Here is a 23,139-nt window from a genome sequence, read left to right on the forward strand (position 1 = left end):
GTCAAACGCTCATCAAAAGACTAATTGGGTGTTTTTCTAAAGGTGCCAAAGGTATAATGTTTTAGAGTTACACTTACAAAGGGATTGACTCTTTTCTTCAATCTAATAAAGGCATTCCCAAAAACACTTAAATCTCACTCATCTTACACACAACTCTTAAATCTCACACTTAAATCTCAACACATAAATCTCACGTACAACTCTTGGTAAGGTTCTAAATATGTTTTGTTTCTCTGAGCCTAAGCATTGAATTTTGCCTCCTTAAGTAGCAACCATGTAGGTTAAAAATCCTCTTTCAACCTTTTCTAAGGAATGGAAGGATCACCTTTACATTCTAAAAATGTTTGTGATGGTTCCAACTGCATCATGATCTACTAAAGTAGATGGTCCTCAAAGTAGAGGTGTGGGCAAAGATGAAATAATTATAATAAGAAAATGTTGCTATATTGCAACTTTTACATACGATAACATACATACATACAAATAGTGAGATCATTGATGAAAGGCAACAATATCAGTTGCTAACAGCAGAAGTTTTAAATGTCAAAATGTTCAATTGTTCAGTTCAGGAATAGAAAAGGTGGGTGGCAATAACAATGTTAAAATGTTCCAACAGACGAGGAAAATAAATCACTTTATGTCACAGTTTCAAAGCACTGACGATGGTGCCTTAAAAACGTGTATTGTGACATCCAGAATGTTATCCAGCAACAGTAGATGGTGCAATTGTATAAAAACAGCAGATACTACTCAAAGACACAGGAGACAAATGTTTCTAGCGATGACCATCTCCAGAACACCTCATTTATCCAGCAGTGTCCCCTGCCTGGTTGATTGGTCAGTTTCCCTTCTCAGTGTCTTTCTCAAATAAGAAAACTGTTTGACCTTTGAGAAGCAAAGAAAGAAAAAAATCGGTTCAGAGATACTAGTAACATTGAAACTGAAACCATTACTAACCTAGCCCTATCAAATCTTTCTTCGATGGTCAGTCAACTCGACATCAATGAGGCCATGACAGTTTCAACTCCTTCATGGACTCCTTGAGCAGGGAATTCACACCCATCAATATCAAGTGCAGTAGACCCAAACTCTATTGCCCCTGGATCGCCAAAGCCCTCTATAAAGAAATGAAAAATATCAGAAAGTTGTAGAAAGACTAGTAACGATCACCCACCCCAATAAATCCAACCAACCTTCATGCTGCAAGACAAAATTACAAAGGCCTCATCTTCAAAGCCATGGCATCACATATAAAATCCCTCCTCGATATGGCCAAGAACAGACTGAAGCAACTTTTGGGGGAATTAATCAAGTGAACAACCCTCCCTCTCATCTCCATTTAGGGCATCTAGGGTTCTATCCAATAACTTTGCTGAGTTTTTTGACAGAAAAGTCAAAGACCTTAACATCTCTCTTCTGGTTAAACTTGACAACATAATCGAGGAGAAACTGCCTTGCAAGGCACTGCAGTCATGGTCCTCTTTCTCCTCAATCTCAGAGGCATATCTACTACCTGCTCTATCCTAGGTGAAATCCTCTAACCATCATTGTGAAACTATTAATGCTTCCATCAACAAATCCTTAGCTAAAGTGCTTATCCCCATTTGAACAACCCTGGTTAACTCATCACTGGATCAGGGCTCATTCCCAGACTGTCTTAAAAGGTGTCAAATTTCTCCTCTCCTAAAAAACAATCACTGGGCCATGATGACTTTAAAGCCTCCCAACTGTCTTCCCATACCCAGGACAGCTACCTCCTTGTCTCCCTTTAATCCGGATTCTGTCAGGGCCACAGCACCGAGACTGTAATTCTGCAGATTGTGGATGATGACCTCTGCATCCACAACACTGGTAACTCCTGTCTACTGGTACTCTTCAACCTCTCTACTGTGTTTGGCACAGTAAACCACAAGGCTCTGTTAGACACCCTGATAGAAATGGGGGTCTGTAGTTGGTAGGTACCTTTGTCCAAAGTTGGGATCCTTCTTCCTAGTCAGAGCAAGGGAGTTACAGTCCTAAAAAAACCCTGCCTACCCCCTTGGTAGCTTGACACGAGCAGTCAGGCTTATCTCAGAGGCAGTGTGTAAAGCATTTGCACTTAACCAACAGTAATATAGTGAAACCACTACAAAAGGACACCACACCAGTTTAGGAAAATATCCAATATTTTCAAATATCCAAAACAGGACCAAAACGATAAAAATCCAACATACAGTTACTTAAAAATATGCACTTTGCAAACATGGTTTAAAAATGCAGTTACTTGATGTCGGCAGCTCTATCTGGTGCTACCGCTGTACTGAAAACAGAATCCAACAGTTCGATCTGACTTCGCCGGTCAGGGGTGTTGGCAGACTCGTAAACAAGTACCTTTTGTGTTGCAGCTGACACGGTGGTGCGGGCTTGTCGTGGCAACCATCGCGGTTGCGATGCGAAACATAGTGGTGCGGTGTGCGTTGCCCTCAAGTCGCAGTGCAGGCAGGGGCTTAGTGTTGGTCGTTTAGCGGCGTTGGTGAGACCAGGGCTGCAGTGCGGAGTGAAGGCGGTGCTCGTTGCGGTGCTGACAGATCATGGTGCAGGTGACAGAGCCTATTGGGGGGAGTTGGCGTCAGTCAGTCCATACTGCGGTGTGAGACGGGGCGGTGCATCATGAGACTTAGGAGCGGTGCCCCCAATCCACGATGCGATCACGGAAGTTGCAGTCAGCCTACAGCAACGGTGTAGGTGAGACCAGGATGGCGAAGTGAAGCGAGGTGGTCCGGAGGGTGGTGCCCACAGTTCACGGTGGAAGCAGTGGTTCGGTGGTGGTCAGTGTCATCGGTGAGACCAGGGTTGCGGTGCTAAATGCTGACAGTGCCCCTTGTGGTGACTTCAGGACACAGAGCCAGCAACGGAGTACCCAGAAGTTGGTAAAGTCTTTGCGGTCCCTGAGACTTCAGAACAGGAGACAAGCTCTACTTCGAGCCCTTGGAGATACTCAGCACAAGTAAAGAAAGTTCAGTCCAGTCTTTTCAATGACCAAAGCAGAAACAGCAACTGCAGGCCAACCCAGCAAAGCAACAGCACAGCAAAGAGGCAGTACTCCTGGCAGTTCTTCCAGCTCTTCTTCTTGGCAGGTTCCTTGATTCCAGCGTGTTCTCTAAAGTCTTTTTTCTGCCTGAGACTTCCAACAGGAGGCAAGCTCTACTTCAAGCCCTTGGAGAAAACTCTGACAGCAGGATGATGAAAGTACAATCCAGTCCTTTCCCTGCCCAAGACAGGAGCAGCAATCAGCAGGCCAACACAGCAGAGCACGCAGCAAAGTGACAGTTCTTCCTGACAGCTTTTCCAGCTCTTCTTCCTGGCAGGTTCCTTAGTTCAGCAGTAATTTAAAGTTCTGGGGTCTGGGCACCACTTTTTATTGCTCAAATTAACTTTTTTCTCTGGTGGCAGAGAAGCTCTTTGCTTAGCCAAAACCAGTTATTTCCTCACTGGTGCAGCTTCCTGGCAGGAGGTGTAGACAGCATTGTCCAAGGCAGACAGGGCCTATTCAGGTGCAAGGGAAATCTCCTCCCAGCATTCTAAATGTAGACCAGGCCTATTCAGGTGCTAGTGAAAACTCCTCCCACTACTCTGAATGCAGCCGAGGTCTACTCAGCCCGACCCTGACTCATTCAATAAAAGGAGGACACACATCACTCCCCCCATGACTGCTGTCTGATAGAAGGCACATCCCCAGCCCCTGTCACTCCAAAGCCAGACAGTCAATCCAAAAACCAGCAGAGGCTCAAGAGATGGCTAAGCAAGTAAAATACCCACTTCTAAAAGTGATATTTTCAAACACACAATATAAATATCACCTTAACTTAAAGATGCATTTTTATATTTTGAGTTCAGGCATACTAAACTCTATCTTTCTATCTTATCCCAATGGAAAGTTACAGTTATAAGATATTATAAATAAACACCCATTCTATCCTATGAGACAGATAGCTTTTCAACAGTGAAAATAAAATACACCGTATTTCACTATCAGGACATGTCACCCGCACCAGTACATGTTTCACCTTTAACATACACAGCATCCTGCCCACAGGGGTACCATAGGCCTACCTTAGGGGTGACTTACATGAAAGGAAATGGAAGATTAGGGCTTGGTAAGTGGTTGCACATGCCAGGTCGACATGGCAGCTACCAACTGCGTGCAGACACTGCAGTTGCAGGTCTAAATACCCTTTTCAGGGTTGCTTGTGTGGGTGGCACAACCAGTGCTGCAGGCCCACCAGCAGCATTTGATTTACAGGTACACATAGTGCCCTATACTAGGGACTTAGAGGTAAATCAAATAAGCCAATCATGGAAACATCAATCCATAATAACAATTTACACAGAGAGCATATGCACTTTAGCACTGATCAGCAGTGGTAAAGTGCCCAGAATCCTGAAACCAACAAAAACAGGGTCAAATACTGTAGGCCAAAAAGCAAAACGTGTGGGCGTAACCCCACTGAAAAAAGCCAAGTCTAACACAGCCTGAAGCATTACATGAGTATTGATGATGTTGTTCTTAAATGGTTCACCTCATATCAAATAAACTGCTCTCAAGTCGTACCAATTGAGAATTCCATCCCAGAACTAGTCAGACTGCAACAAGGGGTCCTCCAAGGTTCGAAACTCTCCCTAACCATTATCAACCTCTACCTTGAATGCCTCTCCAAGATCTTCAGGAACTTAGGTGTCCTCTCCTACATATATGCCAATGACACCTAAATCTACATGAAGGTCTCATGCACAAAACTGTCAGTAACTTGTGACTGAAACTACCTCATGGTGTCAAAGTGTAACATGTAAGGCGGATTTGGAAACTAATTGTTGTTAAGACAAATTGCAAACAGTGGAGGCATACTCTACTACCACTACGTCCCAAGAGACCAAAATGGCGATTCCATGGGAGTACATCCCCATCGGCAAAAGCAGATGAGGTCAAGCAGAGAACATGCAGAAAAGTAATGGATCTTTAGCACACTATATTTCCATATATGAATGTGACCATCACAAAACAGTGGTACTTGGAGATAACGTGATGTAATAGCAGCACCAGAGCTTGCTACCAGTATTAAGATGCAATACAGGAAAAGGTAACAGTTAATACTTTATATATAATACATGGGAGCCTTCAATTCCAGTATTAAAGCCCTTCCCTAATTTATTTATTACAGGCATGTTGTGACATCTCTAGTCACCTGTAATAAAGAAATGAAATAGCTTTGTATAAAAAGGAAAAGTGACCATCAGAAAGGAGGTATTTATGACAGTGTTTTTGTCCATGCTATAGGTCATTGCAGGAAAGAGAATCTCTGATGTTTGTACACAGTGTGAGCCACATAATTGTTTTACCTGGTGTGCATTAAACTGGTTCTAATATCTTTTTGCAAAACGAGTAGCTGATTTTTGGTAGGTTTAATTTGTCAGTACAGGTTCTTCTTTTATTCTTCTTGTCTGCAATGAACATGAAAGAAAGAACAAGACACCAAGTATTTAAGTGTTTTTGGTAAAGGGGGATGAGGTGGCCATTTGCTATAAGGGATAAAACAATTTCTGCGTACATTCAGATTTGCATGACCCTTTAAAGGAACTCCTCAGTGGCTCGCAATATCCTTAAAATGTATGGCAGGAGGTACTTTATCACACATATTACGCTGTAACCATGTAGGTACTTTACTTAGTATATATCTCACAGGCCACCACTTAACCATTCCCAATAGGCATGGAATCTTCTAGCCTCAACATTCAAAAGAGTCGTAAGAAGAAAAAAAACAGGGGAAAACAAAACATACAAACAACCCCAAAGGAGGCAAAAGGGTACAACGAATACCCAAACACTAAAACATAACATCTTGAAATCACTACACAAACAATAAGCATCAAGAAATGTAACAAGTAGGCTGGGCCATTCATACCAATGAAATTTGAGTTTGCTTGTGATACAGTGGGCACGAAGCTCAGTAATAAGTAGGTTTTGCCCCTTTTTAGTTACAATCCATTAACCAGGAAAATGAGCTTCATTATGCACCATTACCCTTGTCACCCTCGTTCCTCATTTCTCATTCATTTGATGTGTTATTAATATACAACCCAACCTAATTGAATTTCTGTAAACAGTTTCAGTCTCACAGATGTTGAATTTGTAATGTAGGAATACCTTCATCCCTCTCTTCCATACGTATTACTATCTGTAAAACTACACCCCTCTCCATTGCTTTTCAGGGTCTGAAATCCTTAGTCAGAAATGTCTTCAGTTTTGCAAAGCTGTAATCATTTTTTAAAGCTTCTTGGAAATGCCACAATTGAGCATCCAAATGTACATATGTATGTATGTATGTACGTTTGTATGTATGAATGTATGTATGGTATTCATATAGCGTGAACCTAGCCTAAAGACAGCAGAGCACTATAATTTTCCAAGTCGAAGGCACAGTCAACTTGTTATTGGAAGAGGAGATGAGTTCTAAGCCCAAACGTGGACGGTTACTGGTTCATGATTTAGTGTCCTTTAAAGATGTGTGTCTTCATCTCTTTCCTGAAGCGTAGCTGGGTTGGGGTATCCTAAAGGACACGGAGATGTCATTCCAGATCCTGGATGGAGAAAGCTTGTTGCATTGTTAATTTCTTGTTTGCACGTCTTTGTCTCTAGTATCATGATGTGTCAAGAAGCACCAGAAATGGTGAACTTGTCAGCCAGAAAGTGCTATTGATAACATAGCCTTGCAGTGTGTTTCTTCAAAGTTTGAGTGACTGAAGATGATCTGAGCTTGCAGATCCAAACCTTCAGTTTTTATAATGGAAAAAGGGACATATGGTATGTTTGCAAACTAACCGATATCTGGAAAACGTGTGAAAGGAATACTGTCTAATGTGCTACACTTTTCCCCATTCTTTTAGGCTGTCATTTTGAAGGGACCGACTATGCGGATGGTGTGATCTTCCCCTCACCCACCGGTGGATGTGAGCAGTGTCGATGTCAGGTATGTGGACAGGTGATTCAGAAGCAATGAATCATCTACAGCAACAAGTGTTGAGAAGTTTCTTACTTTCCCGTAAGTAGGACTGAAAGAGCAAGTTTCTCTTTGATGACTTGTTAATTTAAATCCAATCTTTCTTTAACCTTTCAGTAAAAGCTTGCTCTCGAATTGGGAGGAGCACATTAATAATGTAAACATATTTTCATTTAAACAGATTATAAAGCAATAGATTAAAATTAAATTTAAACATTGAGTCAAGGAAAAGTCAAAATGCTGGAGACCTAATGGCTAGCTGGATACAGTAGAAGCAAGATTACAATTCTATGTCTCAGAACAGTGAACAGAAAACAAAAAAGCACAGCACACTAGTTTTCACATTTTCAGACAGATATAGAAGACTGCTAAATTACAAAGGCAGCAATAGAGAGGCAGTGAGAATTAGGGGCTTCTCCAACATTGACTATTCTAGAGATTACATTTCTGTATTAAATGCTCTTCTGGTAGCAGTGAGAATCTGAATGATGGGGCATTGAAGAGATGTGGGGGAGGTAATAATTGGAAAACTATGTGTGAAGGATTTCAATACAGTATCAGTCAAAGAAAGATTAACTGTGATGGACAATGTGTAACTCAGGTAAGTACCATTTTCAATCAAAGGATGTTCCTGGATTGCCACTCATTATGTAAGCCATATTGATGACTTGTAGATACAAGTCCTAAACAAGTCCGTAGTCATGTTGTTGCAGTGCACTGTGGCATATGATGGTATTTTATATTATAGGGTTTAAACTATATTTTAATGGCAGGCTGCAGAGAGCTAGAATGGTACAATCCAGCATTTGAAGTGGGGTGGGAGGAACACATGGGAAAGGGCCAACATGTCTTCCTGTTTCCCCAGTCTTTAGTCTGTCCCGTTAAATAATTCATATTTTGATTGCTCTTGGTGGACCTTAGAAGGTGCCCTATTGGACTAGTTTCTTACATGAGAAAATAATGTATATTTCCCCAATGTTGAGGTAGTCTCTGATTTGGAGCATGAAAAATAACTAAAGAAATGCATGTAGTGTTTAATTTGTTCATAACAAAGACTGAAATAATCAATGTCTTGGGAAAACTGACTGGCACAATGGTACTTTTGTTATTTTTAAGAAGATGCCTCTTCCACTCCCACAGGAGTTTGGTAAATGTTCCTGGGAGATTTAACTTTTTTCTCATTACATGCTTGGGTTTTATTTCCACTCCACAGAAAATTAAATTAGAGCCACCCATCTATCAAATCATAGTAAGGTGAAATATATGATTCTACTCTGTATCTTCCATGCATCTTTTATAAGACTGCACTAGCCTTATGCTTGGAATCCAACATGGGTGACACTCTGTACTTTCTCTCACTGTTTCCATCAGTGAGCACGTACACAGGAATATGTCAGCAGCTGGAAAAATGGGAAAAGGGAATGGAACAACATAGAAAACAGAGACACTAGACTACACCACTTTGACTCATCACTTCTGTACACTGATGTCTGAAGTCTGTAGTGGGTGTCTATAGATAAAGAGATCTCTTTGGTTACTTGCCATGAAAGTTATGCACTCAACTGTAATTGTGAAGTGATATATATTAGTGATGTTTCTGTGTAACCAGCTCTCTGTATTTTTGTATGGAACTTGTAATTCCTGAAACTATACATACAAGAGGTGAGAATTTGACATATATGTTCAGGTATGCTTCTTGCTGTGTGTATAATCATCAAATTGCATCACTATGTGGAAGATGAGTTATAGTTCCTACCTGACTAGTGTTAATGCAAGGAAATTTGCTTATATACATTTTCTCCAATTTCTACTTTAGCAACTCTTATAAAAATCATATACCTCTTAATACCTTACTCTTTTGGCATATATACATATCATGAGCAACATATTCCTAACTTAGGGATCCTTCCTTTTCTTTCACAGGATTAACTTCAAGTGTAACATGAGAGTCCTACAGGCTTTCAGAAATACTTCTCTGTATTCCCAATATCTCTCAAACATGTCTGAAGGAAGCAGCTGTTCTTTGCAAATAAAATCCTAGATCCTCATACCAAGGTCCAACATGCACTAACATTGTATCACAATATCCTAGCAAAGATCCTTCGGCCTCGAAGGAAGTTGTACCCAGATACCTAAAATGGCTGCCACATTTTCAAACTATGTGAGAATTCATGGCCTATTGGGAAATGTGCCTTCTTTATGCATGGAAAGCCTCAATCTAGACAGCACTAGTGCTTTGTAGGGTCTACCACCATTTATTTACCCTAACATGGACTCAGCTTGAGTGGGTTTAGAGTATTGCTCCCCTACACTTGTCGAGTCTTAAAAGGTAAGCAGTGCATCCTGACTCCTCTGGGATTTTTTTATTGTGAATACCATCTAACTAATCTTACAGAAGGTGGTATTGCCTAGCTGGATGTAGTCTCAGCAGATTTAGAATCACATTGCACTACTTCAGAGTAATGTAGGAGATGCAAGGATATCTGACAAGTGTCATTGGAGTGACACCTGATGTAAATAACCTGCTGCAATTCTTTCTTCTACAGAGAGGAGAGGTGACATGTGGCCCAAAGACATGCTTAAAGGCACAGTGCTCCCACCCAATTTTGGACCCCTGTCGGTGCCCTGTCTGCAGTGACTGCAGCTTCCATGGGAGAGACTGCAGGAATAGGGAGAGGTTTCCAGATCCAGATGACAGATGCAGATACTGCACATGCCTGGTACTATGAAAGCATTTGGGGTGCTGTGTTTGCCAATGGAGTCAATGGTTGGGTCATACATCATTCAGTCTGTGGGCAGGTTTGGGAATAGGGGTCATAGAAGTGGGTGACCGATATGGGTGCCTAGTCCTGCATTGTTCTGTTAGAGCTGCTGTCATTATAAGTAGCATCATTTTTTGCTGATCTTTCTCAGAATGGAGATGTGACCTGCACACCTGTGACATGCCCACCTGTTAGTTGTCATCACCCTGCCACCTCACCTGGAGAGTGTTGCCCCGTGTGCACCGGAAGATGCAATTACAATGGGCAACCCTATGAGAATGGAGAAGCCTTCCCATCTCCCGTGGACAAATGTGCAAAGTGTACCTGTCTGGTGAGTGTGAAGAGGAGTGAGGGGAGGGGAATGAGAATTGATCTTAGTTATTTTGCGCTTTACGTTCTGGAAAAGGCAATTGAGGCATAAAGAATAGTATTCTTTTCTTAATAGAATGGTTCTGAAAAACATACCTTGGAAAGTGGTGCAATGTATTTGACAATAACAAATGGCTGCCAGCAAATGAGCAGAAACTATATTTTAGCTTGCTCATAACTCAAAGTGATTGTTGCAAATACTATTCCACCACAAGAAAAATATCAGTATCAGATCAAACTATTTGAGTCTAACAGTCAGTTTTGCAGAAACTCAATGAGGGCAGAGTTAAGAAGGATGAGTTTGTTTTCAGTAGCATTACTATATAACTTCCATTCTCAGGCAGAGGATGATCACTAACTTCACACTTTTCACATTTGAAATGTCAAATGATATGAGGACTCGGGCTGAATTAAGTCAGGATGAAACAGATTTCCTGTTCTTCATATATACCCAAACATGTGTGTCAATATAACAGTGTACAGTAAAATGTTGCAGAAGAACTTAAAAGGAGGTTGGAAAGGAGTGCAATTGTTAGAAAACAGAAGCTATTTAGTTGAACAAGGATGTTCCTCTACCTACAAAAAATCTGACACCTTATCTGCAACAGATGCTCAGATACTCTTGCATACTCACAGGATACCGAACTCTGACCAAAGAAGGCAACATGTCCTAATTAGACTTCAAGTGATGAAATTCGACCAGTCACCACCACACCATTACACCTGAACATCTCATCCGTGACTAATCCTGTAGAGCCATCTTCCACATCTGCAGATGCAGTCTAATCACAAGTAATAGACCTATTTGTAGGACCCGGCCTCTCCAGCACATTTTGCAATAAAGCCATTATTGCAACCATATTCATCCTCAATAAAAACAAACTCACCTTCCAATTTAACAACTCTTGTGGGTTTTCTATCACTATCAATTTAGATGTTTTACTTTCCCTTCTCTCTCTATGCACCGTACAACCATGAGAACTACTTTTCAATATTTTTTGCATTATCTTGAGTCACTTTGCCCACAACATGATTTGCCAAAACCACTGCTTAATTTGAGCCGGTGGTTTCCGGTGCTTGGCACCTGGACTTAATTGTCAACTAAGGCACTTATGTCAGCCTGCCTCATGATGGTGCTGTTTTTGCAATTTATAGATGGGCACAACAATAGTTGTTTATGAATTAAATGTACATCAAAAATGACTAATAAATGTGGCCCAAACTATTTTCATAGTTGTTGGGTCCTGTAATAGTCTGAATTGTCACACTGATAGGAGTGTGATGGCAAGTAGTTGTGTTGGTACTGTCATTGGCAGCGCTGCAGTGGCCCACTGACGAGAGCCCACTGACGAGAGCCCTGGCACTTAGGATTTTACAAATTAAGTACTGACCAAAACTTTATCCCATACTGCAGTCATGGCAACACTACATGGTTACATATCGAAATGTAAGATTATAGAAACTGGAAGTACAATGTTTGTCGTGTTCATTTAAAAATCTATCCATCCCCTAAGAGGCTGATTGTATCCCGTTGTAAGCAATTTCATTTTCTTTGCGACTTACTCTACCAGTAGAAAAACACTTCAGGTTCCTCGTAGAGGCCTTTTGTATCAAAATGGCTGATAACCAATAGCAACATACAATTTTTTGATTTTTCACTCTGGGAAAGTGTCTCTTCACACATTTCTCATCAATCTTAACCAGTCCATAGCACTTAACTTTTGACATCGACCCTTTCTTATAGAACCATATGATACCACACATTAACATCTTCCCTTTTAAAATGTAACCCACTGTCTTCAATCCAAAGTCTAAAAGAAAGTCCATAGTGTTATTCTTTTATCATGGGCTAGCATAGTCTAACAATAATCTTACTGATGTTTAGGACAAGAACTGAGGGCTTATGATTAGATATTAATTTGAAATGAGTAGCCTGACATACAGGCAGAAATTCTTTACAGCCTGCATAGATGAAGTGTGTCACAAGGTCAAGACAGCACAGAGGCTTTTGTATCAGTAGCAAAGACAAGAGTGTCTAGCTTTATGACTTTCCTGGAAGAGTTAGGATTGTTGGTTCTTCTCTCTGAGTGGCTAACTTCTCATGTACCAGATCCGTGACACTTTTCTCCCGGTCTTGGGTTTCCCTGGCTTGTAGGATGTAGAATTTTAGACATTTAGATCTTGAACCCTTGACTGTTAGAGGCAATGACATCATCTTTTCTGTCTCAACCACACAGCTAATAACTGGTACCCTAACTGTATCTCCACTGGTGACCTTTCTTTAGGGTGAATCATCACATCATCTCTAGTAATTCTTCTGTAATCCTAGATGTTCCCCTTTGGGGAAAAAAACAATACTGTAGTGTTTGTCCAGGTGCCCATGATATGCTATGCTATGTTCTATTACTGAGATTTTTGTAGTAGTGCATTGCTGGTCAGATGGCATTGTACAACTGTCAGAATTTGGGTAACTTCAAGCCCCAGTCTCGGAAATTTGATCATTGAACGGAGTCTTATTTCTGATTGTTGCGTTGGATCATCATGGGATTCAAGGATTGTTGAAATGATGTAATTAGTAGATGTTGTAGCATTTTAGATTTATGATGATGATATTATCATGCTTTATGCAGTGGACAAGGAAGTTCATATTCCTAACATGTTTACAAAACCATGTAAGTTTATGCCCCACTGTTCAATAAGCAGAACTGTTTAATTGAATCAATGATGCTATGTAGTTAGGACAACCTGGGAAATCTAAGAGGATAGTAGTGATCATCATCATTAGTGCACTCATTTATTTACTGAAATGCTGCATTCACCAAGCATTTTTGGAAGTACATTTGAATCTACAAAATGCTTTCTCACACGCAGAAAGATCTAACACAGGATGAATGAAGGCATACAAATTTCGTAAACCACAAACAGCTATGCAAAGGAACATCCCAATGCTTGAGACAATGCAAGCTAAACAAATAGAAGACTAATCACGATAAAAAACCTAGGTTTCCATATTTGTTTTGGAACATCATAATGGTAGGTGCCATGCGCTATTCAACTGGGAGAAGGTGCCGGTGTTTGGCAGGTAGGAAGGAAGTGGAACGCCCACCTGTTCAGGCATGTCAAAGTACTGTGAGCAATTTAATTTTCAAAGATCTTAAAACTTTCACCGGACTGTACAAATGCACTATCCTTTGAAAGTAGGACCTTTTTAATTAATGGCTCTGTAAGTGGAAAGAAGGGTATTAAAAAGAACCTTCTTATGAATGGAGAGCCAGTGTAGGTCCTGGAGGTGACTCTGAATAGAAAGGTGGTTTGTTAGTGTTAAGACTAAGCAAGGCACAGCCAGTGGTGTAACAAAAGTTTAAGGCCCCCCCCCTGCAATGTACACAGAGAGGCCCCCGCTCCAGATTTAATCCAGAGCGCTCAGGCCTAAGTACTGTGCTGAGGGGTCCCACTGCAGCTCCGGGGCCCCCCGCACCGCGGGGGATGCGGGGGCCTGTGTTATGCTCCATTAAGGCACAGCATTCTGTACTGTCTGTAGTTGTTGGATGACATATCTCAGGAGCCCTAGGTAAAGTGAGTTGCCATAATCCAACCTAGATGTGTTTACTGCCTGGATGATGGGTTTCCAACAGAACACAGGCAGAAAATAATAAACATTTCAAAGGGCTTTCAAAAGAACAAAGCCGAATGAACTAACAGCCATAATATTAGGTGTTAAAGGCAAGCCTTGATCAAAGAGAATTCTAAAGTTTCTGGTTGAAGGAATAGGAGCTTGACCTAAATCCAAATGCCACCATGAATGGGACCAAATGGAGTCAGGTGTACCAAAAAACAGATTGTCAGTTTTAGTTAAATTAAATTGCAGACAGCTCTTAGGCATCCATTTATCAACCGATGATAAGCAATCTTTGATGAGCGCCTGTGAGTAAGCGAGTTGTTCAGATATAGACAAAGGGAGCTGTGTATTGTCAGCGTAGGATACAATCAAGAAACCAAAGAATTGCACAATATGGGTCAATGGTGTTTAGTACACATTATGCAGGGCCAGGCTAAGTCAAGAACCCTGAAGGACTCCCTGTTTAAGATGCAAAGTAGTGGATTAGCATCAGGATTAGCATAGAATAGTTGGGTTCACCTGAATGTCAAAATACGGCTGTCAAAAATGTTCTATAGACCGATAAGCAACGTGATGTATCTAATTCTTTTGTTACGTCCCTTTCCAGAATGAAGTGGTGACATGCCTTCGTAATCCATGTGCTCAGCAGTGCACCCATCCAGTCCCCTCCTCCTTTTGCTGCCCCACCTGTGACAGCTGCTTCTTCCAGGGGCAGGAATATGCCAATCGCCAGACCTTTCCTTCTCCATCTGATGCCTGCCAGCGCTGCAGCTGCCTCAGTGGCAATGTGCTGTGCACCACTCTGGTGTGCCCACAGACCACTTGTGCCAGTCCCATTACCAGACCAGGCCAGTGTTGCCCGGAATGCCAGGGTAAGTCATTTTCATGTGAAACTCCTTTAATAACTGTTCACAGGTACAGGTAGTATTGATTAACACATCAGGGGCAGTATTATGTAAAGTGTCCCGGGGGCAAAACAAACATGTGTGCCTGCTTTGCGCGCCCCCGGGGCACTTTGATATTACAGAAAGGGCTACTAATGCTTGTGCGGCCCTTTCTGTAATACTATCAGAGGGTATTTGTCGGTGCACTCATGCTGTATTATAGACGTGGGCACGAGGCAAAGAAGTTGTCAGGAGGGGCACTGACAGTGCATCACCTAAACGGTGACGCACAGTCAGTGTGCCCCCTTATAGCAGCCCTCTTGAAGGGGGAAAGAGGATCCTAAAGAGCCCCCAGACATCTCCTTGCAGGCGGGTGCAGTCACTCTAATCCACCTTAATAGTGCAGGTGGGTTGCTGCCTGCACACCGAAACACGGAGCGGCTGCTTCAAAGCCGCTCTGTATTTCACTTGAATGTGCTGCCCTCTGGGCAGCACGACTTTGTGGCTGCTGTGGGGGCAGCACATTCAATATAATAAGGAGAACTCTCCTTGTTTGCACAGGGCGCACCTTTGAAAAGAGCGCCCAGAGCAAACAAAGAAGGCGTGCAGTATTCTGTAATATGGGCCAAGGTCCGGATTATGGAAAATGCACCAGGGGCACAACAAGCATGTGCGCCTGCTTGCGTGCCCCCGGGGCACTTTGGTTTTACAGAAAGGTCCGCAGCCCTGTTTTTTAATACAGATAGTGCTGGCACACATATAGTACCAGCGCTATCACCAGAGGGTGTTTCCTCACTTGCATGGGATCGTGGCCCCATGCAAATGAGGGATTCCCTTTATTTCTGCACCCTCGCTGTATTTTAGATGCGGGCAGCACATTCAATGTAATAGGGCACACTTTCCCTTTTTGCACCCAGGGCACCTGTTTTAAGGTGCACCAAGGCGCAAACAGGAAAAATGCACCCACCATATGTGTAATAAGGCCCCAGGATTTACATGCCTTCCTTGCTTAGCCCATTATATCACAGTACTACCTGTCTCCCAGTTTAATAGTCTCAGATGATGAACATTCACTGAGCATACATTCTGAGCAATGAGCCACCCACACTTATTAGGATTTTATGAACACCTGAGAATGTGGAGTTCTGTAGTGTGAACCTCTTTTAGATTCACATCCTTTGCATTATTCTGCTATCTTGTGCTTGTGTCTGTAAACATTATGAATAGGTAGACGTTTTCACTTTAGGCATCAACGATAGAAGGAGTCTGTGGATTTTAGTGTAAGACCACAGTGCCCCAGGGCATAACCTCAATTTTCAGACTCTTTTTTCTGCCCTTTGGTTATGAAAGCAAAAACTCTTGGTGCGAGTATTGAGTCGAAGTACAATGCAGAAAATTGGTGATTGGACACTTGAACCAAGGCGAGGCAAGTGCAAAAAACAGAGGAGACAACACTGAATTAAATCCTGAGGAGAAAATGTTTTCTGGGAGATTTGAGCCTTAGGAGCTCAGAGAATCTGCTTTCCGGCGGTTTCGTTTATCTTGATGGCCTTTTGATACCTTCACATTAGGGGCCATCGAATAAACACACTTTAAAATTTTTCTCATAGAGCCACAAAAAAATTGCTGCATGGGCATAGGCAGTGTAATCACTGGCTATCAATGGACCATACATTTGAGATCTTCAAGGATGGTGCTTTTTTAGCTCAAGTACGTGAATAAGGTTGGACACACCATTCTATGGACCACGCTGAAGAGCAAAGTTTAGCCAAATAAGGCCTGTCTGATGGAGACAGCTCTAACTCTTTAGAGTGTATGGAGGCACAAAGGGAACAAAGTTTGACTTCAAAGACAGATATCCACCACAGATGGAGATACCAGAAATGGTATTGAAAAACAAACTTCTGATGCTGATAAAGCTGAAGCAAACAATGCCTCATGGTGACTTCAGAACCAAAGATGTCAGAGAACTCTCCTTGTTTGCACAGGGCGCACCTTTGAAAAGAGCGCCCAGAGCAAACAAAGAAGGCGTGCAGTATTCTGTAATATGGGCCAAGGTCCGGATTATGGAAAATGCACCAGGGGCACAACAAGCATGTGCGCCTGCTTGCGTGCCCCCGGGGCACTTTGGTTTTACAGAAAGGTCCGCAGCCCTGTTTTTTAATACAGATAGTGCTGGCACACATATAGTACCAGCGCTATCACCAGAGGGTGTTTCCTCACTTGCATGGGATCGTGGCCCCATGCAAATGAGGGATTCCCTTTATTTCTGCACCCTCGCTGTATTTTAAATGCGGGCAGCACATTCAATGTAATAGGGCACACTTTCCCTTTTTGCACCCAGGGCACCTGTTTTAAGGTGCACCAAGGCGCAAACAGGAAAAATGCACCCACCATATGTGTAATAAGGCCCCAGGATTTACATGCCTTCCTTGCTTAGCCCATTATATCACAGTACTACCTGTCTCCCAGTTTAATAGTCTCAGATGATGAACATTCACTGAGCATACATTCTGAGCAATGAGCCACCCACACTTATTAGGATTTTATGAACACCTGAGAATGTGGAGTTCTGTAGTGTGAACCTCTTTTAGATTCACATCCTTTGCATTATTCTGCTATCTTGTGCTTGTGTCTGTAAACATTATGAATAGGTAGACGTTTTCACTTTAGGCATCAACGATAGAAGGAGTCTGTGGATTTTAGTGTAAGACCACAGTGCCCCAGGGCATAACCTCAATTTTCAGACTCTTTTTTCTGCCCTTTGGTTATGAAAGCAAAAACTCTTGGTGCGAGTATTGAGTCGAAGTACAATGCAGAAAATTGGTGATTGGACACTTGAACCAAGGCGAGGCAAGTGCAAAAAACAGAGGAGACAACACTGAATTAAATCCTGAGGAGAAAATGTTTTCTGGGAGATTTGAGCCTTAGGAGCTCAGAGAATCTGCTTTCCGGCGGTTTTGTTTATCTTGATGGCCTTTTGATACCTTCACATTAGGGGCCATCGAATAAACACACTTTAAAATTTTTCTCATAGAGCCACAAAAAAATTGCTGCATGGGCATAGGCAGTGTAATCACTGGCTATCAATGGACCATACATTTGAGATCTTCAAGGATGGTGCTTTTTTAGCTCAAGTACGTGAATAAGGTTGGACACACCATTCTATGGACCATGCTGAAGAGCAAAGTTTAGCCAAATAAGGCCTGTCTGATGGAGACAGCTCTAACTCTTTAGAGTGTATGGAGGCACAAAGGGAACAAAGTTTGACTTCAAAGACAGATATCCACCACAGATGGAGATACCAGAAATGGTATTGAAAAACAAACTTCTGATGCTGATAAAGCTGAAGCAAACAATGCCTCATGGTGACTTCAGAACCAAAGATGTCAGAGAACAATTCAAAAACAGCACTATCGACATTGAAGCCAACAACGACTGAAAAGCATAGACATTCAACACGTGGATCAAAACAAGAAATCAGATGCCGATCTGTTAAAGGAGCCTAAAAAACCTGGCTTGGCCTCGCAAAAGAATCGAGCCTGGAGGAAGGATAAAGTCCAAAACCCTGCAATAGAAGATGTCCAAAAACAAAAACCGAAGCTTAAAGCCAAAATGGCTTACAGTAACTGTTTATCTTGACCTTTCAGATGTTTTGATTCAGACGTTGCATGTACTCTGAAACTAAGACCAGCACTATGCATTCATGATAGGAATTAAATCTGTCTGGCCCTGGCCTCACTGCATTGATTGCCAGTGACGAAGCAAATATTCTTCAAATCAATGGGCTTGGTGCACAAAGCCATCCTTTTTCCTGATCAATCCACAAATTTTGGTGATACTCTTACAGTGGTACTTTGAGATCCAGAATCAACTTACTTCTGAAAAATCAAAATGTTAGTTTAAAGACTGGTTGGCTGGGCCTTTACCACAACTCTATCCTACTGCACCTACTCAAGGATTCTGACCTGTTTAAATTCAGGTATCTATTGAAAACTTCGGTGTTTCCAGCCCACTTTGTAAAGCATGTCTGTTTAATGATATCGATTGAATTTGTGTTTTTTAGCATCAGTATTGTAGGAAGCTGGCTCTCTTTAAAGTATACCAAAATGAGGTGCACTGTGCAGAGAGTCCAGGTATCCCTTACTATTGTACAGGGGCTTTATTTAACAATCCCAAGGTGCTCTATTTGTGGTTGTGAGGTTGAGCAGCCTTAGGCTTATCAGAGCGGAGTGTTAGGCGTTTGTTGCACACACAGTGTCAATAAATGAGACACACACTCAATATGGAAATCCGACACCAATTTAGAAAAACAACATAGATTTTTATATTAATTTAGACACCAAGATCTATGGAATTAGGTAAGTACTTTTCGAGTTAGCGATTTTCAGAAATACAGAAAATACAGCTGTCAGATTTGAGGAATGAGCCTTAAACGCGGTAATGTTATCCTACGGTCTAAACATACACTGCATGGGGGTACTTGCAATCAATTTAAAAGGTTGTTCTTCTGGGCTTGAGGTAAGTGCGGACCAAGGTCCATAGAACTATCAGCAGTTTTGTTTTACCTGCTCTGGTGTGTCTGGGTGCAGAGGTGCTTTTTGCAAGGGTAGCTTCGGGCCCAACCGCTGAAGTCTATGGAGATAACCTGTAACAGAAAAAGTCTGCAAGTGGTGACCTGGGGACAAGTCTGTCGAAACCCAAAGGAGGACTTGGTACTTGAGGGTGCATCTTTGTAGGCTCGGAGTTGGGCTGTGGGGCTTGGGTGCAGAGGAGTTTTGCCTGGAGGGTCGCTTGCGTTGGCGGCTCTCACTTGATATGTCGACCTGGAGATGGGGACAGAACAGGACAGCAGGGGCACTCTTCATGATGGCCTCTCTGGTGCTGACGTCCCATGTTGATGAGTCCGTCTTGGCAGTGTTGGTGTACGGGCTGCACACACGAGTATTGGGGCAGGGCGGCTCCTGGGGTTCCTGGCATCTCTAAATTTGGTAAGGTGAATGATCCGGCCTTCTGGAGCATGGTGACATCCACCTGGGTGGCCGCTGTGACCGGATGTTGCGATTGGTGCCTGCAGGCTGCAGGGAAGTGGCTCCTCCACTTCAAGTGAGATGCTGGCTGGTTAGTAAAGAGACAGGGTGAGGAGTCAACTCCACAGCTTGTCCACAGTTCTTGTGTTCTTCGGCTTCTCTTTGTCCTTCTTCTTCTTTAGTCAGGTGAATCTCAGTTTCTGGTGTCAGTGGGCCACCTAAATACTGAATTTAGGGGTGTTAAGAGGATTGAATGGTAGTAGCCAATGAGCTAGTTACCCTTGCGGTCACTACACCCCCTATATGACCACTTCCTGTAGGGAGTAGGTATAACCCTGTCCCAGAGTTCCTAATTCCACCAAAAAACAAGATGTGGAATCCTTCTTTCGTGGAACACATCAGCCAGCCTACCTTAAGGTGTTTAGTCTGGTGGTGCAATACGCCTACTTGCATAGCTAATTTCCTGCCTGTCCTGCTGCCAAATGGGCCTCAGGTCAGGGGGTGGCCTTTCCCAAGTTTTGGGAAGCCAGGGTCGCATATCAAATGTGGCAGGGGCTTTGATGCCCCTGGCCTCAATATGCTAAATCATTAGCCGTCCTGCTGGAGGAGGTGTAAACACCTTTCTCTGGAGCAGGCATTGTTTCTGGCCTCAGAGAGCGTGGACTTTCAACTGCAGGGGGCCAGAAGCGTGTCTGTGGAGTCAGGCTTGGTGAAACCAGTCAGGCAGCGCATTAGAGGACTAATAGGTTTTATGGGGGCACCTCTAAGGTGCCCACTGGGTGCACCTCAAATATTCTACTTTCTGCTTTCTTCCAGATGCCAAATACACTAGCAAAAATACCACTCACCCATACTAAAGGCCAGGAGGGCTATTAAGTAGTATGTACATGCTACAAATGAGTTCACGAAGACTCAACAGATTGTTTTGGGCTCATGCACCACAATCAAAACACCAGCCAGTATAAAAGGCTTCCATAGCCAGAAGGTTTGTACATACAATTCAAATATGGTATGCCGGCAGGTAAAACACTGGAATCCAAGCCTCTAAATATTATTGTGTAAATAATCATTCAAGGAGAGAAGCACAGGCGTGTCAGTCAGTTTAACACACACTTAACTATCAAAGGAAGGATACCGCTACACCATCCCTCAATGCAAAGAATACAAATTAAGATGTTCATGCTGCATAAGGAACTACTTACTTGTAACAGTAGTCTTGCAGCTTCAGACTCTTTTAGATTCACAAGCAATCCTTACATTTTCTTGTTGAATTGGAGGGGACTGTGGAAACTAATTTGACTCTTCAAGAGAATAAACCATAAAACAGGCGAAAGAATCTGAAAATGGAGGCGACACACTGGGGCATTGTGGTTGTTGAGTTAAATTCATTGACTATGGCCGATACCCAAAGCAAATATTTCTACTTATTCAGAATATTTCAGGACTTAACCTCTAGGTAGTGCAATTATGCAAAGCATATGAATCTTGAAGTGTTTCAAGCCTGCACAACTATTGCTACAGGTGACTCATTTTAAGTACAAAAAGCATAGGCATAAAGCTATGATGCACAGAATTAGACAGATATTGTGAATTCAGCCCCACTGACAATACATTGAGATTTTGTGTTTTCGATTCAAATCTCTGGATCTGCAAAATGGGTGATCCCCATGGGAAAATTACATACGTAAAATTAGATAACTGTGTCTTACATAGAGGGGAAATTCATTGCACTTGCTTTTAAAGAGGCAGAGTGGGAATCAATTTTCATGAGATGTGTATCCTATTTACTACTTACCCTGTTTGTTAATCCAGTTTATGTTGCTGGATTGGAAGGGCTGGGGCCCAACAATTTTTTTTATAGGGTCTAGGGCAATGCACTAGGAAGTGGGGTTAAACATCCTTTTTCTGAAAATCAGTGTTTTTGCATGTCATGATAAAGAAAGATTTTTTAGTATCAAGAAAAACATAATCCAACCAGTATGATTAAAGCCTTTAACCAAAGTAAAGTTGGCATTGGGTATTTTTGATGATTTAATGACTGCAAGCAAATTCATGCTATTTATCAGGTATGGATCATTGTGGGGTGAACAATAGAATTAGAGGCATGTTGTAATGTGCAATGCATAGTAAAAGGTTTTCAGGAATATCTATGTATAACACAACCACGCTATTGCTCAAATGATTTAACCCCAAATATCAAATCACATGTAGAATCTGTGAGTATGCAAAGTCTCACTTATATATTCCCAGGTTTCTTTGATTCATTGAGTGCAAGTAAAAGTCTTCCAAAATAAAGGAATATGGTTTATGCTTCAAGATGATTCATTTAATCAGGGCAAGGTTTCTATCTGCAGGCGCAGCACCCCTTGGCATTGGATTGGCACCCATTTTTGTATTGTTTGCCTTTCTGGGAGATGAATTTACAAAATGTGTGTTTTTTCTGAACTTGTCTCATTGCTTCCTGACAGTTTGCCATTTCCAAGGCAAGGAATATGATGAAGGATCCCAGGTGTACATTGCGCCAGATGCTTGTGAGAAATGCTCTTGTCTGGTAAGTGCTCAGTGTCCAGCTTTGGGAAATGTGTGAGACGTTGTGCTTGCCCTGTCAGTACCCCATCATCACACTCTCTAAAGATTTGTGCCAGTACAGTGTTCAGTGTGGAAACAAACAATAACTTCTCTAATTCTGTTACACAATGATAATGCCACCACCTCAAGCAGTTGTAGTTTACAAATCTCTTAAATGAGTCATCGAGGCAATAGAATTGATAGCCTCACTATCAGTACTTCTTCGTTAGTTCTAATGACTCCCACATTGTCTGCATTCTTCCACAGTGCCTTATAACGTCTAGTTTATTAGCGCTCTGACACTTCTACACCCCATCCCATCTGCATTCTGACTTTATTCTGTCCGGTTACTCGCCCAGAATGAAAACACATCTACATCTCTTCTTGCAATAGTGCCCACTCTGCCAGCATTCCTACTGCTCACCAGACAATGATTGTATCTAAAGGGGGCGTGGCACTGTTTTCATTCCTTCTTACTGTGACTTCTTTAGAAAGATTACCCGTGCACCACAATTTGCAATCATTCACCATATGCAACACTTGTATGTCTCTTTTAACAATGATGTAACTGCATAGAACCTTCAAATATAGGTATGCGTTTATGCGCAATGGATTCAACTGCTTTCTAGAGGTTACATTCACAACAGTTTAAAATTTGTTATATAATTAACTTGTGGCAACCAATTCTTCAGACTTCTTGATCAGGAAATCAGATGGAAACATCATGGAATTGAGATTTGAAAGGTATAACTCAAACATTGTGAAGGCTTGTAGAAGATGCACATCACATGCTCACTTCTACAGAACAAATACTAAAATTGGATTGCTGCGGAGAGCATTACCATTACTTCTGTGCAAGCATGGCATGCAGAT

General features: G+C 42.1%; 1 protein-coding gene across 1 annotated transcript in view; it reads left to right on the forward strand.

Moving 5' to 3' along the window:
* KCP (kielin cysteine rich BMP regulator) overlaps window positions 1-23,139 on the forward strand; it is a 496,613-nt gene that overhangs the window by 358,360 nt on the left and 115,114 nt on the right. The window contains exons 39-43 of the mRNA XM_085653703.1: window positions 6,922-7,004; window positions 9,581-9,754; window positions 9,948-10,127; window positions 14,392-14,656; window positions 22,167-22,249. Of these exons, the coding sequence (XP_085509829.1) occupies window positions 6,922-7,004; window positions 9,581-9,754; window positions 9,948-10,127; window positions 14,392-14,656; window positions 22,167-22,249 (785 nt within the window). The remainder of the gene's footprint in view (window positions 1-6,921; window positions 7,005-9,580; window positions 9,755-9,947; window positions 10,128-14,391; window positions 14,657-22,166; window positions 22,250-23,139) is intronic.

The sequence above is a fragment of the Triturus cristatus genome, chromosome 4_1 (genome assembly GCF_964204655.1).
Source record: "Triturus cristatus chromosome 4_1, aTriCri1.1, whole genome shotgun sequence".
Classification (NCBI taxonomy): Eukaryota; Metazoa; Chordata; class Amphibia; order Caudata; family Salamandridae; genus Triturus; species Triturus cristatus.